At 40.8% G+C, this 14,890-nt stretch overlaps 1 protein-coding gene across 1 annotated transcript in view; it reads left to right on the forward strand.

The window, feature by feature from the left end:
* Nucleotides 1-14,890, forward strand: part of spred1 (sprouty related EVH1 domain containing 1) — a 56,721-nt gene that overhangs the window by 21,747 nt on the left and 20,084 nt on the right. Inside the window, exon 2 of the mRNA XM_063007722.1 lies at nt 12,595-12,775. Within this exon, the coding sequence (XP_062863792.1) occupies nt 12,595-12,775 (181 nt within the window). The remainder of the gene's footprint in view (nt 1-12,594; nt 12,776-14,890) is intronic.

Genomic DNA, 14,890 nt, shown 5'->3' on the forward strand with positions numbered 1-14,890 from the left:
GCTGAATATGACCCCAAGAACACCATCCACTGGGCATTTCTCTGCCTCCAAACACGGCTAGTGGAGTTGATGCCAGAGGTCTCATCTGACCATATCACATTCTCCCAAGCTTTCTCTGAATCATTCAGGTGTTCATTGGCAAACTTCAGACGGGCCTGTACATGAGCCTTCTTGAGCAGAGGGACTTTGTGGGCACTGCAGGATCTCAATCCATTACGGCGAAGTGTGTTACTAATTGTTTTCTTGGTGACTGTGCTCCCAGCTCCCTTGAGATCATTGACAAGCTCCTCCCGTGTAATTCTGGACTGACCTCACCTTTCTCAGAATCATTCTTACCCCACCAGGTGAGATCTTGCATGGAGCTCCAGAGTGAGGGTGATTGACTGTGATCTTGTATTTCTTCCATTTTCGAATTATCGCACCAACAGTGGTCTCTTTCTCACCAAGCTTCTTGCTGATGGTCTTGTAGCCCATTCCAGCCTTGTGCAGGTCTACAATCTTGTCCCTGACGTCCTTTGATAGCTCTTTGGTCTTGCCCATGGTGGTCGAGAGATTTGAACGGAAGAAACTGATTCTGTGACAGGTGTCTTTTATACAGGGACAGGACTAATTTGTGTGCCTCATGGGCACATAACCGGTCTGTGGGGGTCAGAATTCTTGCTGGTTGGTAGGGGATCAAATACTTATTTCCCTTAATTAAATACAAATTAATTTATAACTTTTATTTAATGTTTTTTTTCTGGGTTTTTTGTTGATATTCTGTCTCTCTCTGTTAAAATAAACCTTCCATAAAAATTATAGACTGTTCAAGTCTTTGTAAGGGGGTAAACTTACAAAATCAGCAGGGGATCAAATACTTATTTCCCCCACTGTATGTATACTATATACAGTGTATCACAAAAGTGAGTACACCCCTCACATTTCTGCAGATATTTAAGTATATCTTTTCATGGGACAACACTGACAAAATGACACTTTGACACAATGAAAAGTAGTCTGTGTGCAGCTTATATAACAGTGTAAATTTATTCTTCCCTCAAAATAACTCAATATACAGCCATTAATGTCTAAACCACCGGCAACAAAAGTGAGTACACCCCTAAGTGAAAGTTCCTGAAGTGTCAATATTTTGTGTGGCCACCATTATTTCCCAGAACTGCCTTAACTCTCCTGGGCATGGAGTTTACCAGAGCTTCACAGGTTGCCACTGGAATGCTTTTCCACTCCTCCATGACGACATCACGGAGCTGGCGGATATTCGAGACTTTGCGCTCCTCCACCTTCCGCTTGAGGATGCCCCAAAGATGTTCTATTGGGTTTAGGTCTAGAGACATGCTTGGCCAGTCCATCACCTTTACCCTCAGCCTCTTCAATAAAGCAGTGGTCGTCTTAGAGGTGTGTTTGGGGTCATTATCATGCTGGAACACTGCCCTGCGACCCAGTTTCCGGAGGGAGGGGATCATGCTCTGCTTCAGTATTTCACAGTACATATTGGAGTTCATGTGTCCCTCAATGAAATGTAACTCCCCAACACCTGCTGCACCCATGCAGCCCCAGACCATGGCATTCCCACCACCATGCTTGACTGTAGGCATGACACACTTATCTTTGTACTTCTCACCTGATTGCCGCCACACATGCTTGAGACCATCTGAACCAAACAAATTAATCTTGGTCTCATCAGACCATAGGACATGGTTCCAGTAATCCATGTCCTTTGTTGTTATGTCTTCAGCAAACTGTTTGCGGGCTTTCTTGTGTAGAGACTTCAGAAGAGGCTTCCTTCTGGGGTGACAGCCATGCAGACCAATTTGATGTAGTGTGCGGCGTATGGTCTGAGCACTGACAGGCTGACCCCCCACCTTTTCAATCTCTGCAGCAATGCTGACAGCACTCCTGCGCCTATCTTTCAAAGACAGCAGTTGGATGTGACGCTGAGCACGTGCACTCAGCTTCTTTGGACGACCAACGCGAGGTCTGTTCTGAGTGGACCCTGCTCTTTTAAAACGCTGGATGATCTTGGCCACTGTGCTGCAGCTCAGTTTCAGGGTGTTGGCAATCTTCTTGTAGCCTTGGCCATCTTCATGTAGCGCAACAATTCGTCTTTTAAGATCCTCAGAGAGTTCTTTGCCATGAGGTGCCATGTTGGAACTTTCAGTGACCAGTGAGAGAGTGTGAGAGCTGTACTACTAAATTGAACACACCTGCTCCCTATGCACACCTGAGACCTAGTAACACTAACAAATCACATGACATTTTGGAGGGAAAATGACAAGCAGTGCTCAATTTGGACATTTAGGGGTGTAGTCTCTTAGGGGTGTACTCACTTTTGTTGCCGGTGGTTTAGACATTAATGGCTGTATATTGAGTTATTTTGATGGAAGAATAAATTTACACTGTTGTATAAGCTGCACACAGACTACTTTTCATTGTGTCAAATTGTCATTTTGTCAGTGTTGTCCCATGAAAAGATATACTTAAATATCTGCAGAAATGTGAGGGGTGTACTCACTTTTGTGATACACTGTATATATATATATATATGTAAGCAGTAACTACCTGTCCTGTCTTGAATGTAACCAAAGTGTGTAAAACATGATTCTAAAATCTTAATATATAAATAAAATTAATACCATGATGACAAGCATCATGTGAGTTGTCAAAATAAGAGATGCTTTTGTTTTTTGTAATTCATTAAAATTAGGGCATACCCAGAAAAATGTACTTCATACTCACTTAATAAAGACAAGAGGAGAAATGTCATATCCCACTGATGACAACATTAAACCTGTGGTTGAAAGTGTGCAGTAAAGACTGGTGGGAGGGAGTCGTACTGGAGATATTTACAGATTTTGTGGAAAGTCTATTCCAATTGTTTATTTATTTATTAGGATTTTAACGATAGATAGATAGATAGATAGATAGATAGATAGATAGATAGATAGATAGATAGATAGATAGATAGATAGATAGATACTAGGGCTGGGCGATATATCGAGATTTTATAAAATATCGATATATTTTCATACGCGATATAAGATAACACAATATCGTCTATATTGATATGTTGCGTTCCAATTAGATCCGACAGTTCGTCTTTCTCTTCTCCCAGTTAGTCTCTGCGCATGTTCACCTGCCCCGCCTCTCTCCCTCACTGAACACAACTCGCCCCTCCCCACCGCCAATTCTTTCTGCCCTTAGAACACATTTCTGTAAGTAAAACTCCCATGATAGCATGGAGACGGTTGAGGAGCTGCTTAGTAAAAAGAATAATAATGGCTCAATTATTTGGAGATGGTTCGGATTTAAAGTGTCAGATGAGCAGCAGAATAATGTATTCTGTAGAGAATGCCGAAAACAAGTCCAGACAAAAGGTTCCAGCTTCGTGTACCTTTGGTCATTCGTTTTTCACTTAAATCCCAAGTTGAAAAACAAGAAAACGAGTCATTATTCGTTTCAAAAACCAATATTGGAAAACGGAAATACATACAAGAGCACGCACGCGCTGACATGCACGTATTTACTTCATATTTAAACAGTGTAAATCAAGCACAAGTGTTATAAACAGTAATAATAACGTAACGGTGCATCTCCTGTTGTTCTGACTCTTGTGTTTGTATATGTGATGTGCATGTATAGATATTTGCTATATCTGTAAAAAACATTATGGGGAGTGTACTGGATGTTGTACGTGGTCGTGTTAGTTTATACTGGATGATCGCCCGACGTCCGAGACTCATTTATTTATTTATCTTCTATTATAGTATTTCTTGTTCTTGGCCAATAAACAACCAAAAATTTATACAATTGCATGAACTAACTCTGCAGTAAACTAGGAGCAAACAGCAATTAAACAACAAACAAAGCTGTTAAATAATAATAAAGTGCATGAAGCAGAACGCTGATTAAAATGCATGAAATGTTGTAATAGTTACACAGTAACATTAACGATTAGTTCTGCCTGTATTACAGAACTGAGTTCTATACGGTAAAAAAATATTAATGTAAATGTTGAGGCGACATATACATAATAATGTATAAAGTCCAAACATGTGAGGGGGGGGGGGGTTTAACGAGAACGCTATATTTAATGTCACACAAGCACAGTGCAAAACAACAGAAGAACACGAGCACGAGGGAAACGATAAATTCCGACACCTTCCCTACACACTCGCTCCCTGCGCCCTATAGTGCACTTAACATTCTTAAAGGCCAGACAATATATTTGTCATTGCTATCCGATATGTACCAGCATGCCTCTGAACGTTGAGGGAACATTGGGGGGGGGGGGGGGGCGTTGAGGGAACGTTCGTGAAGGAACGTTGGGGGAACGTTCGGGGGAAACGTTGGGAGAACGTTCGGGGGGGAACGTTGGGGAAAAATTCGTGAAGGAATGTTGAGGGAACGTTCGTGGGGGAACGTTGGGGGAACATTTGTGGGGGAACGTTGGGGGAACGTTTGTGAAGGAACATTGAGGGAACGTTCGGGGGGAACATTCGTGGGCGGAAAGTTGGGGGAACGTTCGTGTAGGAACATTGAGGGAACGTTGGGGGGAACATTCGTGGCCGGAACGTTGGGGGAACGTTCGTGAAGGAACGTTGGGGGAACGTTCGTGGGGGAACGTTCGTGGGGGAACGTTGGGGGAACATTCGTGGGGGGAACGTTGGGGGAACGTTCGTGAAGGAACGTTGGGGGAACGTTCGTGAAGGAACATTGAGGGAACGTTCGTGGGGAAACGTTGGGGGAACATTCGTGAAAGAACGTTGTGGGAACATTTGTGAAGGAACGTTGAGGGAACGTTCGAGGGGAACATTCGTGAAGGAACGTTAGGGGAACGTTCGTGAAGGAACGTTGGGGGAACGTTCGGGGGGAACGTTGGGGGAACATTTGTGAATGAACGTTGAGGGGAACGTTCGTGGGGAAACATTGGGGGAAAATTCGTGGGGGAACGTTGAGGGAACGTTCATGGAGGAACGTTGAGGGAATGTTCGTGGGGGAATGTTCGTGGGGGAACGTTTGGGGGGAACATTGGGGGAACGTTTGTGGGGGAACGTTGAAGGAACGTGAGGGGGGAACGTTGAGGGAATGTTTGGGTAGATTGTTGGGAATGGTTGGGTGAATTGTTGAGGTAATGGTTGGGTGGATCGTTGAGAAAACGTTTGGGTTTTCAACAATTCACCCAACCATTCCCTTAACAATCCACCCAAATGTTCCCTCAACAATTCACCCAAACGTTCCCTCAACAATTCACCTAAATGTTCCTTCAACAATTCACCCAAATGTTCCCTCAACAATTCACCCAAACGTTCCCTCAACAATTCACCCAAACGTTCCCTCAACAATTCACCCAAATGTTCCCTTAACAATTCACCCAAACGTTTCCTCAACAATCCACCCAAATGTTCCCTCAACAATTCACCCAAATGTTCCCTCAACAATTCACCCAAATGTTCCCTCAACAATTCACCCAAATGTTCCTTCAACAGTTCACCCAAATGTTCCCTCAACAATTCACCCAAATGTTCCCTCAACAATTCACCCAAACGTTCCCTCAACAATTCACCCAAATGTTCCCTCAACAATTCACCCAAACGTTCCCTCAACAATTCACCCAAACGTTCCCTCAACAATTCACCCAAACGTTCCCTCAACAATCCACCCAAACGTTCCCTCAACAATTCACCCAACCGTTCCCTCAACAATCCACCCAAACGTTCCCTCAACAATTCACCCAAATGTTCCCTCAACAATTCACCCAACCATTCCCTTAACAATCCATTCAAATGTTCCCTCAACAATTCACCCAAATGTTCCCTCAACAAATCACCCAAACGTTCCAATTCACCCAAACGTTCCCTCAACAATTCACCCAAACGTTCCAATTCACCCAAACGTTCCCTTACCAATCCACCCAAATGTTCCCTCAACAATTCACCCAAACGTTCCAATTCACCCAAACGTTCCCTTACCAATCCACCCAAATGTTCCCTCAACAATTCACCCAAACGTTCCAATTCACCCAAACGTTCCCTTACCAATCCACCCAAATGTTCCCTCAACAATTCACCCAAACGTTCCCTCAACAATTCACCCAAATGTTCCCTCAACAATTCACCCAAATGTTCCCTCAACAATTCACCCAAATGTTCCCTCAACAATTCACCCAAATGTTCCTTCAACAATTCACCCAAATGTTCCCTCAACAATTCACCCAAATGTTCCCTCAACAATTCACCCAAACGTTCCCTCAACAATTCACCCAAATGTTCCCTCAACAATTCACCCAAACGTTCCCTCAACAATTCACCCAAACGTTCCCTCAACAATTCACCCAAACGTTCCCTCAACAATCCACCCAAACGTTCCCTCAACAATTCACCCAACCGTTCCCTCAACAATCCACCCAAACGTTCCCTCAACAATTCACCCAAATGTTCCCTCAACAATTCACCCAACCATTCCCTTAACAATCCATTCAAATGTTCCCTCAACAATTCACCCAAATGTTCCCTCAACAAATCACCCAAACGTTCCAATTCACCCAAACGTTCCCTCAACAATTCACCCAAACGTTCCAATTCACCCAAACGTTCCCTTACCAATCCACCCAAATGTTCCCTCAACAATTCACCCAAACGTTCCAATTCACCCAAACGTTCCCTTACCAATCCACCCAAATGTTCCCTCAACAATTCACCCAAACGTTCCAATTCACCCAAACGTTCCCTTACCAATCCACCCAAATGTTCCCTCAACAATTCACCCAAACGTTCCCTCAACAATTCACCCAAATGTTCCCTCAACAATTCACCCAAATGTTCCCTCAACAATTCACCCAAACGTTCCCTCAACAATTCACCCAAACGTTCCCTCAACAATCCACCCAAACGTTCCCTCAACAATCCACCCAAACGTTCCCTCAACAATTCACCCAAACGTTCCCTCAACAATTCACCCAAACGTTCCCTCAACAATTCACCCAAACGTTCCCTCAACAATTCACCCAAACGTTCCCTCAACAATCCACCCAAACGTTCCCTCAACAATTCACCCAACCGTTCCCTCAACAATCCACCCAAACGTTCCCTCAACAATTCACCCAAATGTTCCCTCAACAATTCACCCAACCATTCCCTTAACAATCCATTCAAATGTTCCCTCAACAATTCACCCAAATGTTCCCTCAACAAATCACCCAAACGTTCCAATTCACCCAAACGTTCCCTCAACAATTCACCCAAACGTTCCAATTCACCCAAACGTTCCCTTACCAATCCACCCAAATGTTCCCTCAACAATTCACCCAAACGTTCCAATTCACCCAAACGTTCCCTTACCAATCCACCCAAATGTTCCCTCAACAATTCACCCAAACGTTCCAATTCACCCAAACGTTCCCTTACCAATCCACCCAAATGTTCCCTCAACAATTCACCCAAACGTTCCAATTCACCCAAACGTTCCCTTACCAATCCACCCAAATGTTCCCTCAACAATCCACCCAAATGTTCCCTCAACAATTCACCCAACCATTCCCAACAAAACATTTGTTGTCGGTGGATTTTTGAGAAAACGTTTACATTACACGACAGGAGATACAAGACACAACTTTCTTTTTCTTAAAATAGCTCTTTATTTTTTTAAGTAAAAATAGTTCTTGTGTGAAGCTTCCCCAGCATGAATGTTAATAAAAGTGCCTGTAAAAAATTTAGAACATGTAGCTTTGTCTCAGAAGTGTCTTTTTGTTATTACCTTATGGGATAAAAAAAACATCGAGATATATATCGTATATCGCCGTTCAGCGAAAAAATATCGAGATATTATTTTTGATCCATATCGCCCAGCCCTAATAGATACTTTATTAATCCCGAAGGAAATTAAGGATTAACGTCATGTTTTACACACTTTGGTTACATTAATGACAGAAACAGTAGTGTTTAGGTCCACAGCCTTACTGTACCCTGTACCCTTACCTTACTGTCTTTTTTTCTGTTTCAGTTGAGATCTTGACTATTCTCATAGCGGGTTGGTTAAGTTTAAGGCTTTAAACCTAATAAACTTTAAATCTCTATTGCATTACAAGTGTAAATTTGTAGAAAAAGTACAGTTCATAATGGGTAAATGTGTACTCTCTGGCGTATGCAGAGTAAATTGGTTATTTATTGTTGTTTTTTCATACTGCTTCTTTAACATTTAGACATTTTCGTTGATAGTTTCCAAACATTGTCAAACATTGTGGTTGTCTTTTTAAGATCCAGTTACATTTCTCTGTTTAATCATTTTAATAGACATTTTGAGTATTGGGACCTGGTTTGGATAATATTTAATAGTACTTAACAAAAGCCCACCCTCCAGCTCATTATAATTTCTCTTTCTTTTTTCTTGCATGCAAAGTCAGTCATCCAGCAAGTAACTTGGAATCGTTTTAAATCGGACTCATAGCTGATCCGCTTTCTCCTGAACTCTGCCCTCTCAAAACAGGGAGAAGATCCCAACCTTTGTCTCTGTGCTTAATGTTGTGTGCATCTGATTTTGATTGCACTGGAGTGTGTGCTTAGGGAGTGTGTGTGTGTTTGTGTGTGTGTGTGTGTGTGTGTGTGGAGTAAACAGAGATTGCTCACATGAGATAGGTGGGGAGAAGGTGGGTGGATTTTAAAGGAAATGTGTTCTATACAGTTCATCCTGGCTTTTTGCCTTCTACTCTTTGTATCTGATCAAGCATGACTTCTTGAGCTTCTTGAGTGATTTCAAATGGTGTAGCTGTGTGGGGTATTTAAAGACGAATATGCTTCAGAGTCACTCGTATTTCTGTTTTTTGTTATATGTTTTGTCTGGATTGGGGCATTAAAAAATAATTTTCAGGGTGAAACTTTGTTTCTTTCAAGCATATCTTTGTTTTCATATATAAATTATAAAAGAGAGATAAAGAGATAAAAGCTACAGAGCTATAGCACCTTTACTATTCACCGAAATACAATTGGCTGGATAATTTGATAGTGGAAGGTTGCACAATACACTATATCACACAGCTTGCTTGTAGTCTGATGATAAGAAGGGAGTAAAGCCAGTAGTTCAAGAAGTTGCAGGATGACCTAAAAGAGCAGGAACAACAGTCACATGTGAAAATAAGAATAGTGATGCCAATTGTCAGATAAAATGAAAAACAGAAGTTTAGTATAACTTACCTTGACTTGTTTGAAGAAAGAAGTGATCTGAGTTTGATCACACTCAGAACGTCATACATAACAACAGTGAAAGATAAAGGTGGGATAACTATCATATGGGGCTGCTTCTCGTCAAATGGTACTGGGGCATTGCACCTCATCAAGGATGATATATGGATCAATGTATCAGGGCATAAAAGAGGAGAATGTAATCTCTTTAAACAACGCAAATTGTAAAACCATAGTAAGTCAAGGCTTTTTTTTAGTTTGGTTAAGGTGCTTTCATTGCCTAGCCAATCTCTTGACTTGATCCAATTAAAGATTTAGGATTTTGAAATTGTGTGTCTGTTAGAGGTCAGCCACAGTGCTGCACAATGATAAACAAATTTTAACTTTGATATTTCAACTCTGTTGCATCGGCAGTGTTTACTTTGTGCTGTTGATTTAAGTGTTTAAAACATATCTTTGTGCTTATTTCTTTTATATAAGCCAGAAAAAAACAATACTGGGTACATTTGTTTTCCTCTCTCTTTGTCATGGCAGTTTAGAAATTTTAAAAGTTTTGCAACTGTTTCTTTTTTATGACTGTATTATTTGATCACATTCCTTTTTGTGCAAAGAAAAAACTAGGGCTAGTTTAAATGCATGCTTGTAAAAGTACATTAAACGGTGATCTCCTTGCAAGGTCAGAAGAAAAATCTAGAACTGTCACCTTATGCTGAGAGAAATGGTCCGGATGATCAGCTGTAATTGATGAACCACCATGAAACAAGTCTGCCAAGACCTAGAAACATGGAAACATGGAAAACATTATACACAGCACAGTGAGGTTGACATCGCAATGGGCTTGAAGGCTGCCAAGCAAGTTTTTATTAGTTTTGGTGGCAGCAAGTCAGTGAATGGTCAGCAGCACATGAAAAGTACAGTAGGGTAAAAAATAGTAAAGATTTTAGACCAGGTCTGGGTACTTTGAAGCTGTTAATATATGGATGAGTGTATACAAAATATGTCCTATGATTTAGTGTCACTTATTGCATTGGTTGTTTTAAAGCTGATCAGACGGTAGTTAATAGAATTTCGTTTGCAGGAAGGTGGAAAAAAGTTTTAATTTGAACAATTATTATTAATTCTAGATTCAACAATTTAGACTAAATATATTTACAGAACCACATGTGACTACCATTAAGAGTGTAATGAAAGAGCTATTTTTAACACTGCTGATGTCTTTTAATACATTACTAGGATCCATAAGGAGCTGGGTTTGTTAAACACTGACCTTTCCGGACTCTCATTGTTATTAGCTAATCGAAGAAGCTGTAGACGAGGCAGATCTTTTCTTCCACTCTGTAGTGGGTGAAGGTTGAAGATGAACGATGATTTGTGGATTTTTTGCTGGTTTTACAGTTCAGTGTATAAAATGGCTGGGTTATTATTAGGTTAATATTATCACTACTGTCTTCTTATTAGTAAAATATGTATAATATCGTTAGATTTATGGTTGACTTTTCAACCCACTTAATCTTGTTATAATTTGGAACATTAGGACATTAAGCAGGGCCTGCAATTTAGTTTTGAATTATTTTCTCTCTTAATGAAGCTTATATTAAAAAATAAATAAATAAATAAATAAATAAATTCAGACCTGCTTTGTTGTATTGCATCTTTTGACATTAGAAACAATTATATAGGAGTGTATGGGGCACTGATACGAACATATAATGTTGGTGCTTGTCTATCAGGTATGCTGGGGTCAGAGCGCAGGGTCAGCCATTGTACGGTGCCCCTGGAGCCGAAAGGGTTAAGGGCCTTGCTCAAGGGCCCAGCAGTGGCTGCATGACAGAGCTAGTATTCGAACTCTCAACCTTTCGATTGATAGCCCAAAGCTCTACCACTGCCTCTATAGCAATATAGCAATAGATAAGCTTGAATTATGTTCCACTGTCACTGCTGGTTCAACCCATTATGAATTATACAGGTACCTGCATAGTCTATAATGACTTCTCTGCATTTCCGGTAGAAGATGAGCTCTAAAATATGCACATTTAATATAAATTATTTCCTCAAAATTGCTTTATAGACACAAAACTCTCACCCTGTGAAACAGTATTCTGCATCCGTGTCAATCTTTATTAGATCGATATGAAGAAATCATTCCAGGGAAAGCATCCACCCAATAAGCTCAGGAGATAAACGGGGGTCTCAATCCTCATCCTGATGTACTATAGAGTGAGTAAAAACACTAGCAATTGCAATATGACAGCAGCTGTTGGTGATTTGCTACAGTAACTGATTTAGAAAAGGTGGACTGAACTGATGGATTGTCATTTTAAAATGTGTCTTTTTCTTCTTGATTATTGTTTACTTATTTTAGATCCAGTTAAGTTGCAGTTGATAAGAGTGGGGCAATTTAATTGCTTTAATGGCACCGCTAAGGATTCAAACCCTTGATCCCAGTGGTTATGGTATTAAATGGTAGCTACACCAGCATCATTTGATGCAGTAAAAAGTAAATTCATTGCAATGATTACCTATACTTTCTAGAAGCAAATATAAAGACTAGTAGCAGTTCTCCTTTTTTCACTTAGTCCCCCCTGTGTTCAATCTTTTTCTTTCTGGGACCCCATTGACATTGGATATTATATTATTCACACTTTCAGCAAAGATGACGAAAGATATGATCATCTTGCACTAGGGAAATTTGATTAATCCACGATGAAGGTATATTTTCTTGGTATTTTCTGATTTTGGTTGATGTGGGTTTACTTCTGGTGAATTGATGATGGGAGCTTCCTTACCTCGATCTTCTTTAGCAAGATCTGCATAAACAACTGAATCGGAATCTTTTGTAGTCGCTGTCCATTGACCTTTGCACTTCTGTGGGGGGCAAATCAAATATTGGTGAATGTCAAAGACCCAATATAAGCTATAGGCAGTTTAAAATAGATCTATACCACATCACAAGAAATCTCCCATATGCTAAAAACCTATTATTTGAAAATCAGTAGTGGGATTCTTTTTTCAATTAAATACAGCGGGACCCCCCTCTAGGCTCACTGACGTACCCTAGGGGGTCACAGACCCCTGGTTGAGAACCACTGGACTAGTTAGCTTATTATAGCTGCCTGTCACCTAACAGTTAACTGCTGATTAGTGTCATTGCAGTTTTGAGACTGGCACATCTCCCAAATAACATGTGGTCAGTGGGGCCCTTTCCATTGATAAATTGGGTATGGGGGGGGGGGGGCACAGTGTACATAAACACAGATGGGCTAGAGTCAGTAATTGTATACCCACACAGGTCATGTACTAGCTTATGATCATGGTCCACATGCTTTAAGTCATTTGTTGTATTACAGCTGTAAAACTAAAGCATTTATAAGATATGTTTTCATGGTTTACTAATGATCCGTTTGTGTCTTTTCCTGTGCAGTGACAGTTATGCGCGTGTGAGAGCAGTGGTCATGACTCGCGATGACTCCAGCGGCGGATGGCTGCCTCTGGGAGGTGGAGGCCTCAGCTGCGTGTCGGTCCACAAAGTGAGCCGGCCAGACTCTGACAGCCCCGGCGGCGTAGATTATCTCATCCAGGGGGAGCGACTTAAAGACAAGTTGGTAAGAGATCGCATCCGCTTCTGGCACTTTTACAGATTTGTGTCTCGTCGTGACGCACATCCTTCTGAAACGAGCTGTAGGATGAGATCATCACACCCAGCATTCATAGGAAGTGACTGCTTAGGACCCGTTCGCAGTGCGGGCAGCTCAAAATAGGAGCGCTCTGCATGATACGTGATGATGTCATCAGTAATCAAGACAAGCTGTTAAGAGGAAGAGATTTTGGGAGGGTTTGTTTTATATTGACCACAAGCCAGATTGACGGATTTTAAATGATCTTTCAGATTTTTTATTTAGAAATTGTGAAACGTCGACGTTTAGAATCAGTAATATCAAAAAGATGTATGTAGTTTAGTTAAATTTTGTCTTATGTTGGATGTTTTTGCATTCTGCTTTATTAATGATATTACATACGAGACATATATTTAATATTACTTAATATACAGTACTAAAAAAACTATTTTATAACCAGCTGGTTGAGCAGCAGGTTCTGCAGGTCTTCAGGTTAATGTCTTACTTCACCTACTGTAGCTAAGAATAAAGAAAAGTGCACTGTGGGGACAAGGAGAATAATAGGATTTTAGATCTGATATGCCTTTTTTCGGATTTACAGAGAAATAGTTTGTAATGTTCGAGAAAATCTGCCTACAAGTGTAGCAATACGGCACACAGTGTCCTGATGAGTCAGCACAGGCTGAGAATAGCCCACCAATGGGCTTCTGCACTCGCTCTATTCAGTCATCTCACTGACAAGCTTTAATCTGCCTCAGAATTAGACTGCCATTCTGGAGATGTTTCAGGTTTTTATCTTGTATTTCTAGCTTCAGCCAGGAAAGATTTTAGTAGGTTTGGTTTAATTTCTAATCGTAATCTATAAATCAGTACATACTGCGTTTACTTATATTGTTGCATTTAGGGCTGGGTACAAGGTGGGCCTGTTTTCTCTCCAGATCATTTTCTCATTTCAGTCACTTTAGCAATCAGACAAGGACTGATATCAGTCTGACTCTCCACATAGTGCAACTCAGTTGTGGCTCCAAATTTAGTGCTCCACACTGACTGAAATTCCATTTCTATCTTGATTTTAGCCTCTCTTCCTTTTATCTCTTTCAGTCTTTTGTCCATTTCCGTCTGCCTTTCTTCCTCTGACCCTCCCCCACTGTTTGTTTATCCACGCCTGCTTACCTTGCTCCCTCCTCGAGCCGCGCTTTGCCTGCTGGAATGTGGGGTTGAATGGTGTCTCCTCCTGTAACCGAGATACTTCCTTCTCTGCTTGGTTTGCATTCATCTGACACCATGTGGCTCCTCTCAGTCTCACCTTGACAATCACTCCTCGGTCATGCTGTTACGCTGGCCAAAGGCTGGCAATTCAACTGTCCAGTAAAACACAAACACAGGTTAAAAATTTAAGGTAAAATTGGACACATTTTGGTATTGGTATTGCCTTTCCTCGGTCTCTAGAAAAGCACGTATTGGAGCTTTTTATATGTTGTAACACTCAACTGCTTATTATCTTATGTCTTTTCTGTTGATTTCATATAAAGTTATTCCCTGTCCCCTGGTGACACTCAAACTCAGAAGGCTATTGTGCATTTCTCATTTCATTTAATGTGCTCAGACGTAAGCCAAGAGCTTATTTAAAGGCACTTAGTATTAATACTCATTTAAGAATTCTAACTTTGTGATGGTATAGGTTCTGTCCATGAACGTTCTTGCTTGTTTGGTAAAAAAAAGTGTTCTAGAAACTCAACTCATAACAACTATAATACTTACCTTATAGAAATGAGCAGATCAGCATTTTTTGGTCTTACACCAATTGCTGATTGCCCTTTAGGGCAGCTGGCCAGTTTCACTCAGGGCTGGATATGGCAAGATCACTCAGGTTGAACACATTACCTGGTTTTTAGTATTTTTTTAAACAAATAAAACAATTCTTGCATCAAACGCAAAGGATGTAGGTGCCGTGTCATAGCTCAGGGTTAGGTGCTACATGCCGACTAACTGTAAGGTCAAAAACATCTAGATTTATAAACTTACTCCACTGATTAAGCACACATTTTCAAATATAGTCTGACCATAAATAAATACATTGAAAATGTGATGACTACAAAAGAA

The sequence above is a fragment of the Trichomycterus rosablanca genome, chromosome 13 (assembly GCF_030014385.1).
Source record: "Trichomycterus rosablanca isolate fTriRos1 chromosome 13, fTriRos1.hap1, whole genome shotgun sequence".
Taxonomy (NCBI): domain Eukaryota; kingdom Metazoa; phylum Chordata; class Actinopteri; order Siluriformes; family Trichomycteridae; genus Trichomycterus; species Trichomycterus rosablanca.